Here is a 19192-nt window from a genome sequence, read left to right on the forward strand (position 1 = left end):
GATAAATTGGGTTAAATTCAAAGATGAAATTTCTGACGCAGTATTTTCAATCTAGTGATAAAAAAATAAACGTAAGCATGAATTATTGTAATTTTGATAAGTTAAAGTAAAAAAATAAACCTGAAGAGCACATGCTACGGCATATTTCATATCATACAGCGTGTCAGAATATTTTTTAATGTTCAAACAAACTTGATTGTGTAATTTTTGTGCTTCTGTGAGCTGAAAGGTTTTAAAACATAGCGAATGCTTTAGTTGCGCTAATTTTTCTTCGGAATCGGTCTCTCGAGTCTGTAATTTAACTACTTGAGCATCGTAGTCGCTTAGTATTTTATCAGAAATAGGTATAACTATTTTCGAATTTTCTAAAAATTTTTCTATCAATTTTTTTTGTGATTTTAAAGCAGACAAATGATTAACTATATCCTGTTTGCTATTGAGAATAGAAATTTCTTGACTTCTGTTAAAAAAATTTCGAGTAAAAAAAAATTTTAAATGTCATTATTTAAGTAATTATATACTTTGTAATTAAACTTAAGTCCTTCTTATTAGATATGTAAATTTTCATTAGATCTATTTCATCGCGAATTGCAGCATTTTCATGGAACAATTTATTAATTGAATGAGGAATTTTTTTTAAATTATCACTCGCTAATGACTCGGACAGCTTGAAGATTTTTATCTTCAAATCATCCATCAATCTAAAAAAGAGTAATTTAAATATTACATTTTAATTAAATCTAAAAAAAAAATTAATTTACTTAGCGCCAAATATTTTAAATCCAATATCAAGTTGATTAAATTTCGCTTTTAGCTTTTCTTCTTTTTCTACTAATAAATCATCATTTTTTCTCATTTTTTCTCTGATAAATTCTTCATTATTATGAAAATCTTCCAAAGCATTTATTTTAGCATCTTTAAAAAAAATATTTTTAATACTTTTAGAAAATTTTTTTAATAAAAAACAAATACTTGAAATTTTTATCTGGCACAAAAGTTCCTTTCGCGTGTTATCATGCATCTGTTTGATAAAATTAACTTTACTGTCATGTCTATTCTGTTCTTCATGTCGCTGATTATTTAATAAATCAATAGCTTTTCGCGCATTTGCTATTTTGTTTAATTCAGCTGACAAATCCCTGTTGAGCTGTGCTATTTCATTTGTCGTATTAACATCAGTTGAAGTAAAGTCATTTTTAACTTGCTCCTGAATTTCAATAAGTCGTTCATTACGATTCTCCAACCTACAAAATGCATCAGTGTATTTAATTAAATTTATCAATAATTAATTAAAAATATTTAAAACACTACCTTTCAATTCTCTTCTTGATATCTTCGATAGTAATTTCAAAAAAAATTCTTTCAACATTGTTCGGAATTACTGCAGGCTGTTTAGCTTCTTCAACTACTTTCTCCATAATTATTTAATTATTTAATTTACAAATAAATACAGTCAAAATAAATATAAAAAAAAAAATTTGACAAAAAGCTGAATTCAAGCAATTAAAAAAAAAATTGAATAAAAATAAAATTGTTATTCAGATATTATTTCAGTAGAAGCGTTTAATTTTTCTAACAATTTATAAATACTCATAAGTTTTTCTTTAAAACTTTCATCTAGTTCACAAACTTTGCAATCAACAGATTTAGTTTTTACCGTCAATTCAGTAATTAAATTTCTAACAGTCTCCAAAAGTTCTCCAAGTTTTTTCATCCGTCTATTATCAATTTGAACTTGCTCTAAAATACTTCTTCTCGAATCTTCAGCTTCAATAATATTTTTTTCTATTTCTTCTTTTTTCTTCAAATCATCACTATACTGATCCTCGTACATCCTCACAAATTCCTCTTTGCTCGCAGCTTGAGATCTTATGCGCATATTATTAGTCCTCACCCGTGACATGCTTAAATGATCCTCCAGCAAAGACTGTATAATTTTATTCCTCTCGAGAACTTTATTGAGAGCAATCTGTGCTTCCTTTTCAAACAAAGATGCACGTAGACGTGCATTTTCCTCTTTTTCTTTATAAGTCTGGGTCTTGTCTTCCAGTTCCTCACAAACTTTCAACATTTTGTCTAATTCCAAATGCAGAGCTATATTTTCACGAACTGCTCGATGTGTTGCGTCAGCAATACGGAGATTTGTTGCTTCTTGAAATTTTAATGCAAGCTCATTTAAACGTTCTTCTGTTTCTTTTTGCATCCTATTTTAATTTTTACCCAAAATAAATTTATAAATTTATTAATTAATAAATTAGCAAACTTTGATAAGAATAAATAGAATACTTACTTGGCTTTACCAATAATTAATGACTTTTCAGTTTCGTAGAGAGTATCAGCGTGTCGTTGTTCTTGTTCAGCCATTTGTTGCTCCTGTATTTCAAACTTTTGAGTTAATTCTGCACGCGCGTTTCTCCACTCTTCTAATGCATTTAATTTTCCAGCTTAAAATAAAAATAAGATGAATAAATTTTCATTATATTGATCAAAATAAAATTATATATAATTTTTGGTAATTGTTTACAAGTGCGATATTTGATTTTTTTTTTTTTTTTTTTTTTTTTATTTTTTTGATGTATTTTTTTTAAGTACATAAAAAAACAAACAAAAAAAAAAAAAAAAAACAAATATCACAATTTTCTAAAAAATTTGTAAAATTTGTTAAAATTGTGACTCAACTTTTTTTTTTTTTAATTTTTAATTTTTTTATACATTTAAAAAAAAATTTATATCAATAAAATTAAATAAAAATTTGGTTTAAAAAAAAAATGAAAATGAAAATAATTGACCCCACTTGTAAATATTTACCTAATTTTTTTTCATACCAACTAATTTAACTTCAGCGTTAAGAGTAGTTTCCATATTATGATAGTCTTGTAACATGCTATTTTCTTTAGCTTTAAATTGATTTTGTTCCTCTTTACGTAATTCCTCCATAGCCAAGAGGCGTTCGCTCAACTCTCGTGCTTCTTCAGTCTTTTGGTGTAAAATTCTCTTCAAATGAGCTATTACATCAGAGCGGTCTTCTTCCAGTTGGCTTAGTTTGCCTTTTAGCGTCTCAGTTTCAGCCTCGAGAAATTCATTACGACCACGGACTCTGAAAACAATTAATAATACATTATATAATAAATATCAAATTATCCAAGCCAATAATTGACAATTACCTAGCTAAGATTCGATTATTGTCAACAATTTGTTGCTCAAAAAATACAGTGTCACGTTCGCTGATACTTGATTTTTTTCTTGTTTTTTTTTCATCTCCTCCCTTTTTTTTCTTCTTCGGCATAATATTTAATTAAATAAATCCAAACAATATTCAATATCTCTCAAAAATCTAATAAAAAAAAATAAAAATTACTACAAAGGTTACTTTGAACTGAAATTATTATTTCTTGGTTGCTATGGCAAATAAATCGTTACTCAGACGTTCTATCTATAATATTTAATTAAACTTTACAGATAATAAAATAAAAAGCTTATTTTATTATAAGAATTTATTCATTTATTTTTTTTTCTACACTCTTCTATCATTTTTTCATAATACAAACTTCAGTCATTAACAGGTATTTAGTTCTTGACAATAATTTTATTTATTTTAGTTAGTAACGTCGAGATACGAGAGTTTAATAACAATTAGTTTTTCAAACTAATACAATCTGACGTTAATTATCTTTAGAATTAAGATTTAAGTCAATTTTAATTGCAATTACACTGGGAAAAAATTACAAGTTAAAAAAAAAACAAGAGTAAAGATATTAATCTTTCAACAGCCGAGTAGTACGTTAGCACGTTTAATTTAATTATTAAATAATTAAAACTAAAAAATAGTCGTGAAACCACTATACACGTGTGTAAATTCAATTAAAATTGACGTTAAAGGTAGAAAAAATCAATTAATTAACAGGAGGAACATCAACTGGGGCGCCTGGAGCTGCTGGTGCTCCAGCTCCCACTCCAGTTCCGGGTCTCGCTGGTGTAGCACCAGCTCCTCGTTGTGGTTGCTGAGGAGGCTGTGGCCTACGGAAGTAAATAACAAGACTTAATATCCCTGTTAATACACCAATCACATATAGATCCCAATTTTGTCCTAGCATCTGGTCCCACTTGGCCATATGTTCATTGAAACTGAATTCTTTCAGATAATCAATACCAAATAGAAAATAAAGTTTTATCAGAGCCAAAACAACGGGGATTCGCGCATCAGGGCTCGTTTCAGCTGCTAAATCGTAACACCGTTTCGCTAGATGTCGATCTTGTGCAAGACCAAGTCCGCGTTCGTGCATGTAACCGAGATTGAATATTGCCTGAGCATTTTGCTGCTGATCAGACGCTTGTCTGTAATAGCGAGCAGCTGCTTCGTAGTCGACTTTCGTTCCTCTTCCATAGTAATGTGCATCGCCAAGCTTTACCTGAAAAAAATTAATTAATCAATTAATAAATTACACATTTAATAGAAGGTGTTTGATAAATAATTTACCTGAGCTGTTGAGTACCCTTGAGCAGCGGCCCGTGCCCAGAAAGCCAATGCCATCTTGAGCCCCTCTTCAGGAGTCAAAATTCCTACTTCGCCTTTATCCAGAATATACGCTGCATTGCTCTGAGCCGCTTCATAACCCATTTCCGCTAGGAGAGCATACTGAATGAACGCCTGGTCGACTCTACCTTCTCGGTAATCCGCGTGTGCTGTCATCAATTGATTACTCCATTTTCCGCGCTCGGCGACGTTTTTAAATAACTCAACCGCTGCTGAACAGCTTCGCATCATTCCCGTACCTGTAGCATGCATCTGAGCTAAATTGTAAAACGCCAGTACGTGCCCAGACTGACTTGCCAGGTTAAAGTACTTGTTTGCCATTTTATAATCACGCTTTACGCCTATTCCACCTATTAAATATTTGATAAATTATAATTAGTAATTATTTTTTTTTATTTTAATTATATTAAGAGAAAATTACCTTGTATCTTGTGAACTATTGACATTTTTAAAGATATAAACTCATCCCGATGTTACACTCATCAAGACCTTTCATTTGAGTACTCACATGCATTTTTGATATATTTTATATATTTATATATGAAAAATGCATGTGGGTACTCAAATGAAAGCTCTTGATGAGTGTAACATCGGGATGAACTTATATCTTAAAAAATGTCAATAATTAAGAACTGACTTTGCTATCTTGTCAACTAAAGATATTTTCAACTAGTTTTTATTATTAATAAAATTTTTTAACAATACTTACTGAAATACATATTGCCTAATTGTAATTGTCCATCAACCCAGCCTTGCTCAGCAGCTTGGCTAAAATATTGCAAAGCTTTTGTGGTATCCCGTTTTACTCCTCTACCATACAAATACATTAACCCTAATCCACTTTGTCCCACAGGATTACCGTGAGTCGCGGCTTTTGAAAAATATTCTAAAGCCGTATCATTATCTTGTTTAACTATGTCGCTTCCTTCCAAATAAATCTATCAAAAAATAAATATCGAATTAATAAAATAAATAAAAAATTAAATAAGATTTTATAAAGAAGCTCCATACTTTTCCCAAAAAAGCCATAGCAACAGCATTGCCAGCGTTAGCAGCATGCTGAAAATAATCAAGAGCCCGCTGATGATCCAAAGGAACTCCTCTACCGCCTTGATAGTGCAGTTGTCCAAGCCCGACTTGAGCTTGTACGTCACCGCGTTCCGCCAACAGCTGATAGTACTCGATCAAGTCGTCATCCAGGATTCCTGCATTGAACTCTGAATTTTCTTGCTCATCAAGTAACCTAGTCCGCTGGATAACTGGACCACCACTCAAGGTCACTTGATCAGCCACTTTATTAGCTACTTTTCGATAGTAACTCAAGGCACTCTCGCAAGAAGGGCGAGTAAACACTCCTACCCAGTACCTGTAGCCGACTGCCATTTGTGCTCGAGTATCTCCACCAATTGCTGCGATGGTATAGTGCAACAGAGCTTTTGCTTGGGAAGTTTTAATTCCTTGCAGACCTAATGCATAAAAAAAACCCATTCCCATATGCGCCGACGGCAATCCCGTTTCCACTAGCTCTTTAAATGTTTGCAGAGCTGCTGAAATGTCTTGATTAGCTGACGGCAGTCCCGTTTGTGTACCTAATAACTGAGCCCATGCCAACATTGATCTCGCTTCAGCGTGTCCTAGCGTTGCCGCTCCAGTTATCAATTTATAAGCCTCAGCTTTATTACTCCTGGTGGCGTTTAATAACTTCTGTGCTTTGTTAAACATTTCTTCAGCTAAAAAATAAATTAAAATATTATAAAATAAATGTTTTATAAAATAAATTAAAATATTATTTTTTTAATACCTTCTTGTTGTTCAGGTGTCAAAGGAATTTTTTCCATTTCTTCCTGATCATCTTCTATAATTTCTTCCTCAATTTCTTCTTCCCACGCAGACGATTCTTCATCGCTTTCTTTAGATTGTTTAGTGGTGATTTCTGTGAGAAATGAATCACTCACTGGTACTAAATCAAGAATTAAATCTCGAACGGCTTTGAGCTCCTGTAATCTTTGACGAACACTCTCCCAGTCAGTCAAACTATCATCATCATTATTAACAATACTATCATCGCTATCACCATCATCCATATCTTTTTTAACAATGATAGGCGTCTCTGGAGCATCATTTTGTGGCTGGCGTTGTTGTTGCTGCAGCCTTGGAGACTTTTTTTCATTACTATTATTATTTTCATCCTTATTCTTGGTGAGTTCCGCGGTGGAGAGCATCAAGAATGCTAACCACAGCAGAAATACAAATTTATGGCTCGACTTCATCTTAAATACTTTAATTACTACTTTTATAATTATTTACAATTTAATAAACGCATTGAAGCGTAACGTCTGTCGACCCTTGCCGCTACTTCAACTTCTTTTATCGCTATCACTTATTATAAACAATTGTCTGTGCATACGTGGACATTATAGTCTGTCTTTTTTTAACTCTACTTGACATTTAACAATTTTTTGATCACATGCCGGTCTATCTCAACATTTGTCAGTTCATCAAATGTCTAGATCTCGAGTATTAAAAATTAAGACCAATTGTTTTTGGAGTAACAATTATAATTATTATTGATTATTGTTTGTTGTTGTATTTTCATAAATTACTGTAGTGAGTTAAAAAAAAATAATAATAACGGACTGACCAGCCGCTGAATCAGCTGTTCTACTTGTACCGATCTTGGAGATTGATAAAAAAATATTAAACGATGACTGCGCTCGTGTTTCTTGGTTCTATTTATCGTCGTTACAGGGTATCATATTGACTTATTTATTTAACATATTTTTTAGTTACATTACTGGATAAAATGACGACACGTACTCCTTTTTAAATAACATACAAAAGACACATACACGTTCAGCTCCCTGATTGGTATAGATTGTAATTTTAGTATTTACCACTTACACCAATTATTTTCTTCATCACATGACATTTACGCTAATTCAAAATCCTAATTTATGGAATTAATAAATTTAAAAAAAAAAATATAATTTATAATTAAAAATCTTTTTTTTACATGATAGTTTTTTTTTTTTTTATTTTACATACGTCAATAATTTAAAAAAAATTTTTAAACATTTTATTGCACATTTTACGATGAATATTTCTTCTTTTCACTATTTTTTTTTTTAATTATTATTTAATAATAAACTGTGATTTATTATTATATCATTAAAAATGGATTAGGATAAAAGTTATTAAAATTTTGGAGTTTGATAACACTCATATGACATATGCGCAAGGCAACTACGTCCAAAGGAACTGGTGCCGTCACTGAAAATGGTGGCGCTTCGGTAGGAATGTTTTTTTTTTCTTATTTTTTTATTTACTTTATACATTTATCGGCATTTGGAGTTTTAAAAAAATTAATTAATGATAATTAAAGGTTAAATACCAATAAGTGAATTTTTTTTTAATAATATTTTAATTGTTGCCAGTTTTATTTTTATTAAAAACAATGACAAATTATCAAGTTTAGGAATTATTGGATTGAAAATAAATATTGCTTGGTTACATGTCAGTGAGTACTTAATTATTTAATAAAAATATAATGAAAATTTATTTAACAGATATTTTAATGATATTCAAGTTAGTTGTCACTTGACAATTTTTTAATTTTATTTAATAAAAAAATTTGTTCCAAAAAATTGCATTTTTTTTTTTTAATTTCTAGATGTCAAATTTTTTTTTGTCATGATTTATTTGTTATAAAATTTTTAAAATGATTAAATATGTGCTACATTAATTTTCATGATATTTTATAATTTAAAAAATTTTTTTGACAAATAAATTGTGGCAAAAAAAATTATAAAAAAAAAAATTGACTTGTAGAAATTTTAAAAAACTAAAAATGCAATTTTTTAAAAATAATTTTTCAGAATAAATTTATGTGTCAAAAAATACTGATTTGTTTTTTATGTTGCAGAATTTTAACAATGGATCAAAAAAAAAATAATAATTACAATTAGAGAAAAAGAAAAAAATTTTAAGACTGCGAGTTTTTTAAAATATAATAATTAAAATAATTATGCATGTTTTGTAATTACGCGGTTGTTCTTTGATCGATATGTAAAAGTCGATTCTGAGATTTAGTGCCTGGGAAATGCTGCTGCCTAGCGGAAAATATGAAAAATATTTTCAATGTTTTATTTTGTTTTATCCACAAAACACATGACTTGACAAATGTGATATACAATAAAAGACAATAATTTATGCCTGCTCGTGTTGCTTTGGATCGATGAAAGTTTGGATTTATGAAAATTTGTCCAAATAAATATGAAAGTTTGTAAAATTGCTGATGAATATAAATGAATAAAAGTACAAAAAAATTTACGTATAATTGTATATAAATAAAAATGATTCTATGCAAACTAGATCATCTGTTCAATTTTACAGTTGTTCAAATGACCAACTGAACAAATAAAATTCCCTATTTTTAAAAATACGTACAACTAACAATATGTTTATTTGATTTTAATTCCAAAAATATAAATGGAAAAATGAACATAACTATAAATGAAAATTTATAAATTTACTAGTTAATAAAAATATCATTTGAATAAATGATTAATAATACAAGTGTATAAAAAATAAATGAAACATTCACGTAATGAACTTATGTATTTAAAAGATAGATCCTTATGTAAAAAAACTATTATAATAATTTGAACAAATGAAATTGCGGATAAATAATGGTAATGAATAAATGTAGAAATGATTTTATGAATAAATGACATTATGATCATTAGTATTTTTGAGGTTGTGTATAAATAAACATTTGTAAATATGATGATCGGTACAAAAGAAAGTTGTCCGAATGGATATTTGAATAAATGAAATTCTATCAAAATAAATCAATAAAAATGAACATCTGCATTAAAGTTAATCAGTAAAAATGAATATTTGTCCAGAAGTTAAACTGTAAAAATGAATATCGGTTAAAAAAAAGATTTTCACGAAATGTCTTATAATTTTATAAGCATGTTGCAATCTATTAAGAACGAATTTTATAACATTTCACCCTCAAAGGGCTGTATGTGGATGTTAAAAATTAAGAAAACTTAAAACTTTTAATGTATAATTTTTATAGGTTTAAAACGGATTTTATGAGTATAAATTTTACTCACTGAGAACAGTGCAAGGGCGTTAAATATTAAAAAAAATTAGGAAACCGGTTGACCCTAAAAGCCATCCCTGCAACTTCCCGCTAATTCCATACCCAAGCGCTTAAAATTGCATTGTGTGTGTGTGTGTGTGTGTGTGTGTGTATTAAGATAAAAAAAACTAAGTCGATCACCGCAAGCCCGGTCACAATCGATTCATCCGTTCGTGAGTTATCGTTGTCGAAAGAAAACCGAATAAAGTGTTTTTTCGAAATTACTTCAAAATTTCTGGCTCGATCGATTTAGACTTGAAGATTCTTTGGAAAAGCTTTAAAAAGTGCGCGTCTAATGCCGCCAACCGCGTAACAATCGCTTCATTCATTCAAAAGTTATTGCAGTTTGAAAATTCAAAAAATGGTGTTTTATTAAACGTAGGGTCAACCGGTTTCCTAATTTTTTTTAATATTTAACGCCCTTGCACTGTTCTCAGTGAGTAAAATTTATACTCATAAAATCCGTTTTAAACCTATAAAAATTATACATTAAAAGTTTTAAGTTTTCTTAATTTTTAACATCCACATACAGCCCTTTGAGGGTGAAATGTTATAAAATTCGTTCTTAATAGATTGCAACATGCTTATAAAATTATAAGACATTTCGTGAAAATCTTTTTTTTAACCGATATTCATTTTTACAGTTTAACTTCTGGACAAATATTCATTTTTACTGATTAACTTTAATGCAGATGTTCATTTTTATTGATTTATTTTGATAGAATTTCATTTATTCAAATATCCATTCGGACAACTTTCTTTTGTACCGATCATTATATTTACAAATGTTTATTTATACACAACCTCAAAAATACTAATGATCATAATGTCATTTATTCATAAAATCATTTCTACATTTATTCATTACCATTATTTATCCGCAATTTCATTTGTTCAAATTATTATAATAGTTTTTTTACATAAGGATCTATCTTTTTAAATACATAAGTTCATTACGTGAATGTTTCATTTATTTTTTTATACACTTGTATTATTAATCATTTATTCAAATGATATTTTTTATTAACTAGTAAATTTATAAATTTTCATTTATAGTTATGTTCATTTTTCCATTTATACTTTTGGAATTAAAATCAAATAAACATATTATTAGTTGTCCGTATTTTTAAAAATAGGGAATTTTATTTGTTCAGTTGGTCATTTGAACAACTGTAAAATTGAACAGATGATCTAGTTTGCATAGAATCATTTTTATTTATATACAATTATACGTAAATTTTTCTGTGCTTTTATTCATTTATATTCATCAGCAATTTTACAAACTTTCATATTTATTTGGACAAATTTTCATAAATCCAAACTTTCATCGATACCAAAGCAACACGAGCAGGCATAAATTATTGTCTCTTATTGTAGATATTGTAAGTATACACATATCTACATGAGTAACAATAATTACAAGCAATAGTGTGTGTATTGTACAATACAAACTGTCAAATGATAATAGTGAAGTGACTAATAAAAAAACAGACGAGACATTCTCCAGATTTAAAACACAATAATGTGACAGTTGGTTTTTATCTTAGTAACTACAATTAATATTTAAAATGAATTTTTATTATTTTTTAATATTTATTATCACTATAAATACATGTTCAGGATCTCCAAGAGTCGTAAGTTGTCTAAATATATATTATTTTTCTTTGTTTTATTTTTTTAAGAAAGTAGATCAATGATTTATCAAAGTCCAATGGCTTATTATATTTCTTTTGTTACAATTGCTCTAAATAAACAATTTTAATTAGCATTAAAAATATTTTATGAGGTTACTAATATAATTTTAAAGCTTTAACCTTGAAATCCTGTCACTATAGAAACAAAAAGCACACATTGTTATTTTTATTTTACTATCACTTTATTATTATTATAAAAACTTTTTTAATTCATTAACAGTGTAATTTAATTTTGTTCCAGCTTAAGTATGAGCTAAACCCAGGATGCGGGAGAGTATGCGACGAAAAGAGTTTAACAACTTTGCACTTAAAAGCAGAAGGACCTAATGATACTTTGCATTACTTATGGGATTTCGTCGGTAATCCGTCAGTTCTTTTAGCAGTAACTTCCCCAGCTGCTAAATTGAATATTGAATGGGATAAATATTTAACTAGACAGCCAAAGTCTATTAATTTTACTGAAGAACCTATTTATACGTTTGGTTTAGTTATTCAAAAGGTTTGTACTCTAATCTATATTATTAAGAGAACAAGGAAAATTTTGTGGTCAGTGTATTTATATGATAAAATGGGTTTTTATGGTTAAATTTAAAAATTTAAAAATTTTATAAGATACATAATTAAGAAATGACCTTGTATCTTATGAAATATTTATAAGTTTAAAAATATAGGCTCATCCCGATGTTACACTCATCAAGACCTTTCATTTGAGTACCCACATCAATTTTTCATATATTTAATAAAGCAAAATTTTTTTTATTTATAGTTTACAAGTCACAGCAGTCCCATAGTGATTGCAAGGTTGCTAGTTATTCTATTATTAATTAATTACTCATTACCATAAAAATACTCTATTAAACTTTACATTAATTTTATTATTATTCTTTTTATTAATTCTATAGATTAACTTTATTTTAAATATTGTCTTTGTCTGCAGATTATAGAATTTAATGACGTATATGATAAGGCAACGATAGACAATGTAAGAAATGAAGATATAAATATATTAAATCCAGAATATTTCAATTGGACAAGAAAGAACAGTATAAAGAGTAATCAATTTGTGGAATTAGATATGATAGGACAGAATTATACAGATCCTGAATTAAATAATATAACCAGAGCGGGCAATATTGAAATTATTTTAAATGGATTTTGCACATTAGAACATTCGGATGTAATTCCACACATGTTACACTCCGAAAATTCAACGCAGATTGATTTTATAATCAACCATCTTCGCACTAATTCGTCATTCAACAAAAGTAGATTTGGGCTTGAGCTTATGGTTGTCAGTGAAGGAGATTCTAGTTCAAGAATGTCAATTGATACGAAAAAAAGTTTAGACGATGAGTACACTCCTGGAATATTTGAGGTAATTACAATTCTCGATTAACAGTTCAAAAAAATTAAAAATAAATTCCAATCTCAAATTTAATCCAATAAATAAAAAAAAAATATTTATAACAATATTGTTATAATTACAATCTGAAATTTTTTTTTCACTCAGTATAATCTGGGATAATATCTAGTGTCATCTTGTTATTTCCGAGTATAATCCCGATTGGCGTTAAAATAAATAAATAAATATTAAATGATAAAATTTTTTTTCAGACTATTGAAATGAGAACTCCAGAAAATAATAAAAATAAATTCCGTGGTTCAGGTTACTTACAATGGAGACCAGTATCTTATTTGACATCCCATCGCGATGTTACTGCTTCAACAGAAACCACTTTTTACAATATAATTAACTGCTCAAATATTACCAATAATTCAATATTATATGCCTTTTATGGAGATAGCAATAATTTATTAATAAATAAAGTAAATGTAACAATTGGTTCGTCTGGAGATGGATTCTACAAAAAAACAAATTATGCTACTTGGTACTTTTTTTTTTTTTTTTTTTTTTTTTTTTTTTTTTTTAATTATTGCGTCAAAAAATTTTTTTATTTATTTATAATAAATTTTTTTTTATTTTTAATAGGACATTCCTCGTTGGCTACGGAAATCCACCAGGCGAACAATTTTCGTACTTGGTGATCTTAATAATATCCATAGGAGTCGGTTTACCGGTATTAATAATGTCAATTGCTGGCATTTATATCTGCATCCGGAGATTACCCAGAAGAGAGTCCAGTAGGCTAGTGGATTCTTGAAAATAAATTAATTATAAGTAAATTAATGAATTAACTGATATTCATAAAATTAAGGATGTAAATTAATTTTTTACGTAGTAACTTTCATGACACCTTTTGTATGATTACGCTGAAAGGCTGACGAATGCATTACTATAAGCATTTATATATATTAATTAAAAAATCGATTACAAATAAAAATCAATTTTATTATTAAAAAAAAAAAAAAAAAAAATGTTTCTCGATGTTAATTATAATAATGTTAATAAAGTACAGAGTAATCAGGTGGCCATGAAACAACTTGCGACGAATGTCGTGAGTCGTGTGAGTGATGTCCATCAGAAGTGTACGAGCGAGCTTACTGGGTATGCTGGCAAGGTTGGGGGGTGTGTGATCAACGTTTTCAGGTGAAGATAGTAAAAGTGGCGCGGTGTGGTACCATATTCCTGGCAGGCAACTCTGAAGAAAAGCGGGGAATAAATAGGAGGAAGTGGTAGATGAAGTCGGAAGAGGAGGAGGATTTTGTACTAGTAAAGGAGGGGCGGACTTTCATTGATCCACTCGTAGCACACACTCGTCGATGTGTATTCGGAAACCCAGCTTCGGTATATAATAATATTAACTAAAACTATTTTTACAACATCTATTTATCAAACCCCGCTTGTTGTTCTTCTGATAAATATTTTTCAGAGCAATAAATATATTTATTAACACAAAAAAAAATTTTTTTTGCAGGTTTTATTATTTAAAAAAAATTATTTCTTCTTTAAAAAAAAAAAATCGATGGTTTTTTGAGGGTAGTTAAAGCTATCGTTGATGAATAGCGTCAGTTAATACATAAGAGATGAAGTTTTGAGGTATAATATAAAAAATAGCTGGAGAAAACGTGTATTAAACGTTCTGAATAAAATCAATGGGTAATTTGAGTGGGGGATGATTCGTCCGGATTTGGAATCGCGGATGCGTCACGGGGTGGTTGGAGAATTAAGTGGGGATAGGGAGGGTTATAATATAGTTCGTGGAAAGTCCGCACCGCGATGTTGGCGCAGGACGATGCAGTAACATCCGTGCTCGGGTCGGTTTGTCTCCCCGCGATTTGGACACCAACCTTCAAGACTGCCTCTGTTTAAAACTAATATATTTCAATAAATATTATTTAATTAAAACACTTGACATTTAAAACAGTAACAAATAAAACCAAGTAATTTATAATAATAATAATAATAATAATAATAACAATAATTAAAACAACAAAAAAAAATAATAATACTTATAAAAATATCACCAGGAGGAATATATAATCGTTGAATTATTTTTTGTGAATTAATAAACCATAGTCTAGGCAATGCTCGGGGTACACACGCGGTGATTACACAACTTTATTATAAAAGAAGGACTATACGTCAAAACGGATGGATAACGTAACGTAAACGAAAGCAATTAATTAAATTAAAAGTTTAAAAATAATTTATTAAAAATGAAAATAAAATAATAAAAAATGTGTCCGTGACATTTGAGCGTTTAAAAGACAATTTATTTGAGAACTTAGTTTCAACAGTGTGAACTGAAACTCGGTTAATCATCCATTGAAATAGGATTGCCATTGTGACGTGATACTGCTGTGGGAAGTGTCACTTTATTTAATTTAAATTTAAATATTTAAAATATAATAATAATAATAATAATAATAATAAATTTAATCTGATAAACACGCACAGTAACCCACCTTCACGCCTGTAATGCATATGAAAAACTCTGACAACTGGTGGACGGTATAAGGCCCGATTGGTGGATAATTGATGGACATATTAGCTGGTGGTGAGTGAAAGGAATGACAAGACATCGATGAGAGCCTGAAATGTTAACACAAACCGAGTTTTATGCTCTATTTATTCACTACACCTTCGTGTAGTATGATAGGGGGCGGGTCCTTGCAGCTGCGATGAAGGTGACGGACGAAATAATGGATTATTTCGGGGACTGCTTGGGACACCAAGTGTGCTTGTTCTCTTATATATATATGTTATTGCTTAATTAAGTGCTGTGCTGAAAAATCTTGAGTGTTGTGTACCATAAGAGAAAAGTTTTAGTAACAGCAAGAGGAAGATTTTGTTTATTAATTAAATAATAATTAAATAAAAAATTATTTATTGATAAAATATTAAGAAAGAAAGGAGATATAAGAATAATAAACCCAGCCAAGGCCCGCGGATATATCTCCAGAGCCCGCCCCAAAACATCAGTGCCTATTTTCCTCTGTATCGCTTTGTTCCTGCATCAAACCTCGACTGTATATACATACATTATATATAATATATATATATATATATATATATATATATATATATATATATATATATATATATATATATATATTATATATATAAATATATAAGTAAATATATTTATTTATATATGTATGAAAAAGTGACACTCGTCGCGTAAGTATTCATTTTATCAATCAGTATTTTTATATTCTTCTTTATGACACTGAAGTTGACAGACATTTGATAATTTTTTTAATTTTTTTAACCAATAAATTTTATTTAAAAATTTCATCTTTAGAAGCTCTGAAAAATTTTAAAAGAAAAATCAAAAAATTATCAAGTGTCTGCTAACTTCAGCCTCATTCTTCTTTATATATTTTTTCTTCTTGCGTTACGCTTTGTTGTTATGTTTATGTGATAAATTATCATTATATTTTATTTTTTTTTTTTTTAGTTATTTTATTCTTGAAGTAATGGCGCAACCTTTTGACCTTCCTGCACGAGTCTACCGTCGAATCGCTGGTCAATACGACAATACGGTTTACAAGACGCGTATTGATCATGACACGCGTAAGAGAACAAAGTTAAATTCGAATTAAAAAGGTAAAAAGTTATGAATAAAGACGGACAGTAAAAAAAGAAAAAATATGTTAAAGTTAAAAGTAGGAAAATGTAACTACAGTAACTATTTACAGTAACTGTTACAATGCAGCCTATACTCGACACTTATTACCACAGACTTATAAGTAAAAGTTCCTTGCTCTATTATTTATTTATTCGATATGTTAAATTTACGCTGCCCTAAGAGATTGTAATAGACATTATGAATAACTTATTATTATTTTACATCGTGAATAGTCTTGCAGGCAAGTGACTAGAGGCCAATCGATGCACAATACGTCAATTGTTTTGCCCTATCGCAGCTATCAGCTGATCCAACTTGGAACCTACTTTTGGGTAGTCCTCGCAGTTAAAGCCATACCCGATTAACAGAACTAGTGATAATAATAATAATAATAATTATTATTATTATTATTATTATCATTTTAGGAATAACAATTAGACAATAAAGTTTAACATAGGATAAAGCTCTGGCTTTAGAAGCAGCAGCAGTAGCAGCAGCAGCGGTAGTATTGAAAGTAGTACGAGTACACATAGCGCCAGCCGGTCGGTTAAAGGAGTGCAAGTTGAGTGCAGGCGTACTTGGAGCTGGTCATTGAACGGGAGTAGCTACTGCGCCATCCGCATCCGTTATAGTTTAATATTTTTAAGAGATATCGGTTTACCTATATTATCAGTCTTTAGCTTTATCCCTCGTCATCATCAATATATACTCCGTACATCTCAATCCGTCTTGCAATTCACGTCTGACGGAGATCGAACCTCGGGTATTTATTACGTGGGCGCTGATTAAGGGACTGACTCGTATTATGTCTCAGATATCCCAGGTATGGTCGCACAAAGACTCAGGTGAACTTTCAATAAGGCTGGTTAGTTGGTTTGTTGATTGGTTGGTTGGTTGGTTGGTTGGTTGACATCAGTAACCAGCTACCAGCAGCCAGCTAGCAGTTACCATACCTCATGCGGGAAGAAATGCCAAGAGTCTATTAGAACGGATGATTGGCTTCGACAGAGGCCAAGGCTGCGAGCACTTTGTCAAGCATGCCACCACGGTTATAATATTTTATACTCATATAAAGTTTGATTATACTTATATATACATAGCATTACCAGAAGGATGACAAAAGAATGTTTCGTGTATAGATATGTGGATAAATATAAATATATGTAGGTAGCTGGTGAAAATCGCAGGGAGAATTGTCACGAGAGCGTGTGTATATACTCTTGGGGGCTTGGTAACGAGAATACACGCTTCTCGGGCTATCGAGCTTATTGATTTCATCCCTGGCCCGATGTTTCTGTCATATTTTTTATTATTTATTTATTTAATCGTCTATTTGTGTATTTTAATATTATTGTTTCTTTTTTTATAAATTATTTATCGAGGTATTTATTTATTCATACATTAAGCTCGGTAAAAGTTATCACGTAGGTAAACAACTCACGACAGCTTGGTAATCATTACCATTACCATTAACGTTATTAATAATATTATTTTAATGTATCACTGTCGTGATTGTTAAACCGTAATTCCAGTTAATCATTAAAAAGTCAATTAGAGAGAGAGTCGGTATTAGAATACAAGGCGGGTGTATGTTTTATTATGTAGTTTTTTTTGTTTCAAATGTAGAGTGGCAACAAGAGTGGAGTTACGAAGCAATAGCAGGTCAGTAGGCCGCGCGCAGACCCTCAGTCGCGTAATTCTTATCAACTGTACATGTATACTGTACCTTTATGTATATGTATATGTATAGATGAAGATATATATCTATATGTCTATGTATACTTGAATGCATATAGAGGGCAAAGGATAGTCACGCGCATGACCCCAAGCTATGGGATCGGGGCCGGCATCAGCGCGTGTTTTCAGCCTAAACCACTCTCTGTACTCTATAGTCTTCCGAGTAAACTCTTTACTTCTATTCTATTCTCCAACCCCACTTACACTGTACCATTTTATTTGTCATTGTTTATTGTGTTACTATAATACTATCGTAACTCGACTATTCCCGCCAATGTCATGCCGCGGTACACCATACTGCACCACTAATTTTCATTCTATGTCCACCTGGCATACTTTATTAAAGGGTAATTATTATACTCCACCTGGCTATCATTAAAACCCTTCATTTTGTTATTTATCTATTTAGTTAATTAAAGGGGAATAATTATTATCAAATTAACATTTATAAATAGTAATTATTTATTATTATTATTAATGATACTAAAGTCAGCTGACGTTTTTAATTTTTTTTTAATTTATTAAATTAGAACTAAAAAATATTTTTAAAAAATTTCACTTATAATTTGTCAAGTTTTTTACAAATGAAAAAATTTTTTTTTATTTATTTGTAATATTTTTTCAATGAAAAATAATAATAATTATTATTTAAAAATTTAAAATCAGATACTTTAATAATAATAATAATAGTAAAAAAAAAAAAAAAAAAAACAAGAATAAAGTTACAAGTTTCTTTGAATCAGAGAGTTAGGTAAACGTTTATGCGGTGCGGGTGGCATTATTACGCTATTGGTGGATAGGAAGGGCAAAGAGAGGGATTGGGTGGTTGAAATGGCCATGCGGATAGAGGTAGTAACTGGGTCAAACCGGTATTTATATTTCGCTTGTATTGAGAACAGCAAATAATGTTTCTATTAAATTGAGTGATAACTATCACTTCTATAACTGTAATGTTTAATCCCTAATATAAGTATTGAAGTAGTGTGTATAATAATAATAATAATAATAATAATAATAATAATAATAATAATAATGATTTATA

General features: G+C 29.6%; 5 protein-coding genes and 1 long non-coding RNA gene across 8 annotated transcripts in view; 3 read left to right on the top strand and 3 right to left on the bottom strand.

Moving 5' to 3' along the window:
• Positions 1-44: 44 nt before the first annotated feature.
• LOC141531582 (uncharacterized) lies at positions 45-1547 on the bottom strand. Of its 3 annotated transcripts, XM_074249487.1 has the most exons (5): positions 1312-1547; positions 973-1244; positions 762-915; positions 522-701; positions 45-460 (listed from the first exon to the last, which is right to left on the bottom strand). In XM_074249487.1, the coding sequence occupies exons 1-5, from the start codon at positions 1416-1418 to the stop codon at positions 52-54; spliced, it is 1122 nt and encodes a 373-aa protein (XP_074105588.1). In that variant the 5' UTR covers positions 1419-1547; the 3' UTR covers positions 45-51. The 3 variants fall into 3 exon arrangements, with proteins under 3 accessions (XP_074105588.1, XP_074105587.1, XP_074105589.1); XM_074249486.1 differs by having other exon boundaries at positions 762-1244; XM_074249488.1 differs by lacking the exon at positions 522-701 and having other exon boundaries at positions 762-1244.
• Positions 1393-3421, bottom strand: LOC141531580 (cilia- and flagella-associated protein 157). The gene is made up of 4 exons (XM_074249482.1): positions 3165-3421; positions 2826-3097; positions 2291-2444; positions 1393-2204 (listed from the first exon to the last, which is right to left on the bottom strand). The coding sequence occupies exons 1-4, from the start codon at positions 3284-3286 to the stop codon at positions 1535-1537; spliced, it is 1218 nt and encodes a 405-aa protein (XP_074105583.1). The 5' UTR covers positions 3287-3421; the 3' UTR covers positions 1393-1534.
• A 55-nt stretch (positions 3422-3476) lies between these two features.
• Positions 3477-7317, bottom strand: Hrd3 (HMG-coA reductase degradation 3). The gene is made up of 5 exons (XM_074249480.1): positions 6336-7317; positions 5546-6264; positions 5244-5472; positions 4478-4884; positions 3477-4409 (listed from the first exon to the last, which is right to left on the bottom strand). Exons 1-5 carry the CDS (start codon positions 6802-6804, stop codon positions 3894-3896), a joined length of 2340 nt encoding a protein of 779 aa, XP_074105581.1. The 5' UTR covers positions 6805-7317; the 3' UTR covers positions 3477-3893.
• A 465-nt stretch (positions 7318-7782) lies between these two features.
• On the top strand, positions 7783-8863 carry LOC141531583 (uncharacterized). Its single transcript, XR_012479957.1, has 2 exons — positions 7783-8051; positions 8457-8863. It is a non-coding gene; the product is annotated as an uncharacterized LOC141531583 (long non-coding RNA).
• A 2085-nt stretch (positions 8864-10948) lies between these two features.
• LOC141531581 (glycosylated lysosomal membrane protein) lies at positions 10949-13722 on the top strand. The gene is made up of 5 exons (XM_074249483.1): positions 10949-11320; positions 11622-11879; positions 12318-12755; positions 12995-13269; positions 13371-13722. The coding sequence occupies exons 1-5, from the start codon at positions 11255-11257 to the stop codon at positions 13540-13542; spliced, it is 1209 nt and encodes a 402-aa protein (XP_074105584.1). The 5' UTR covers positions 10949-11254; the 3' UTR covers positions 13543-13722.
• Positions 13723-16248: 2526 nt separating this feature from the next.
• Para (sodium voltage-gated channel paralytic) overlaps positions 16249-19192 on the top strand; it is a 36629-nt gene continuing 33685 nt past the window's right edge. The window contains exon 1 of the mRNA XM_074248273.1: positions 16249-16391. The gene's annotated coding sequence lies outside the window, so the exon portion shown is untranslated. The remainder of the gene's footprint in view (positions 16392-19192) is intronic.

Source organism: Cotesia typhae, unplaced genomic scaffold, assembly GCF_013202065.1.
Source record: "Cotesia typhae breed Kobodo isofemale line unplaced genomic scaffold, CoteBio_Ctyphae contig_5, whole genome shotgun sequence".
NCBI lineage: Eukaryota > Metazoa > Arthropoda > Insecta > Hymenoptera > Braconidae > Cotesia > Cotesia typhae.

What these genes read in the sequence shown, in the direction of transcription:
- Hrd3 (XM_074249480.1), bottom strand. Translation starts at nt 6,804, where the DNA reads ATGAAGTCGAGCCATAAATTTGTATTTCTGCTGTGGTTAGCATTCTTG. An exon ending in ATTAGGCAATATGTATTTCA is followed by an intron (nt 4,885 to 5,243) that starts GTAAGTATTGTT and finishes AATATTTAATAG; the next exon opens with GTGGAATAGGCGTAAAGCGT. An exon ending in AAGGGTACTCAACAGCTCAG is followed by an intron (nt 4,410 to 4,477) that starts GTAAATTATTTA and finishes AATTTTTTTCAG; the next exon opens with GTAAAGCTTGGCGATGCACA.
- LOC141531581 (XM_074249483.1), top strand. Translation starts at nt 11,255, where the DNA reads ATGAATTTTTATTATTTTTTAATATTTATTATCACTATAAATACATGT. An exon ending in GTTCAGGATCTCCAAGAGTC is followed by an intron (nt 11,321 to 11,621) that starts GTAAGTTGTCTA and finishes ATTTTGTTCCAG; the next exon opens with CTTAAGTATGAGCTAAACCC. An exon ending in AAAACAAATTATGCTACTTG is followed by an intron (nt 13,270 to 13,370) that starts GTACTTTTTTTT and finishes TATTTTTAATAG; the next exon opens with GACATTCCTCGTTGGCTACG.
- LOC141531582 (XM_074249486.1), bottom strand. Translation starts at nt 1,418, where the DNA reads ATGGAGAAAGTAGTTGAAGAAGCTAAACAGCCTGCAGTAATTCCGAAC. An exon ending in ATCAAGAAGAGAATTGAAAG is followed by an intron (nt 1,245 to 1,311) that starts GTAGTGTTTTAA and finishes TGCATTTTGTAG; the next exon opens with GTTGGAGAATCGTAATGAAC. An exon ending in TTTAAAATATTTGGCGCTAA is followed by an intron (nt 702 to 761) that starts GTAAATTAATTT and finishes ACTCTTTTTTAG; the next exon opens with ATTGATGGATGATTTGAAGA.
- LOC141531580 (XM_074249482.1), bottom strand. Translation starts at nt 3,286, where the DNA reads ATGCCGAAGAAGAAAAAAAAGGGAGGAGATGAAAAAAAAACAAGAAAA. An exon ending in AATAATCGAATCTTAGCTAG is followed by an intron (nt 3,098 to 3,164) that starts GTAATTGTCAAT and finishes AATTGTTTTCAG; the next exon opens with AGTCCGTGGTCGTAATGAAT. An exon ending in TTAATTATTGGTAAAGCCAA is followed by an intron (nt 2,205 to 2,290) that starts GTAAGTATTCTA and finishes AAATTAAAATAG; the next exon opens with GATGCAAAAAGAAACAGAAG.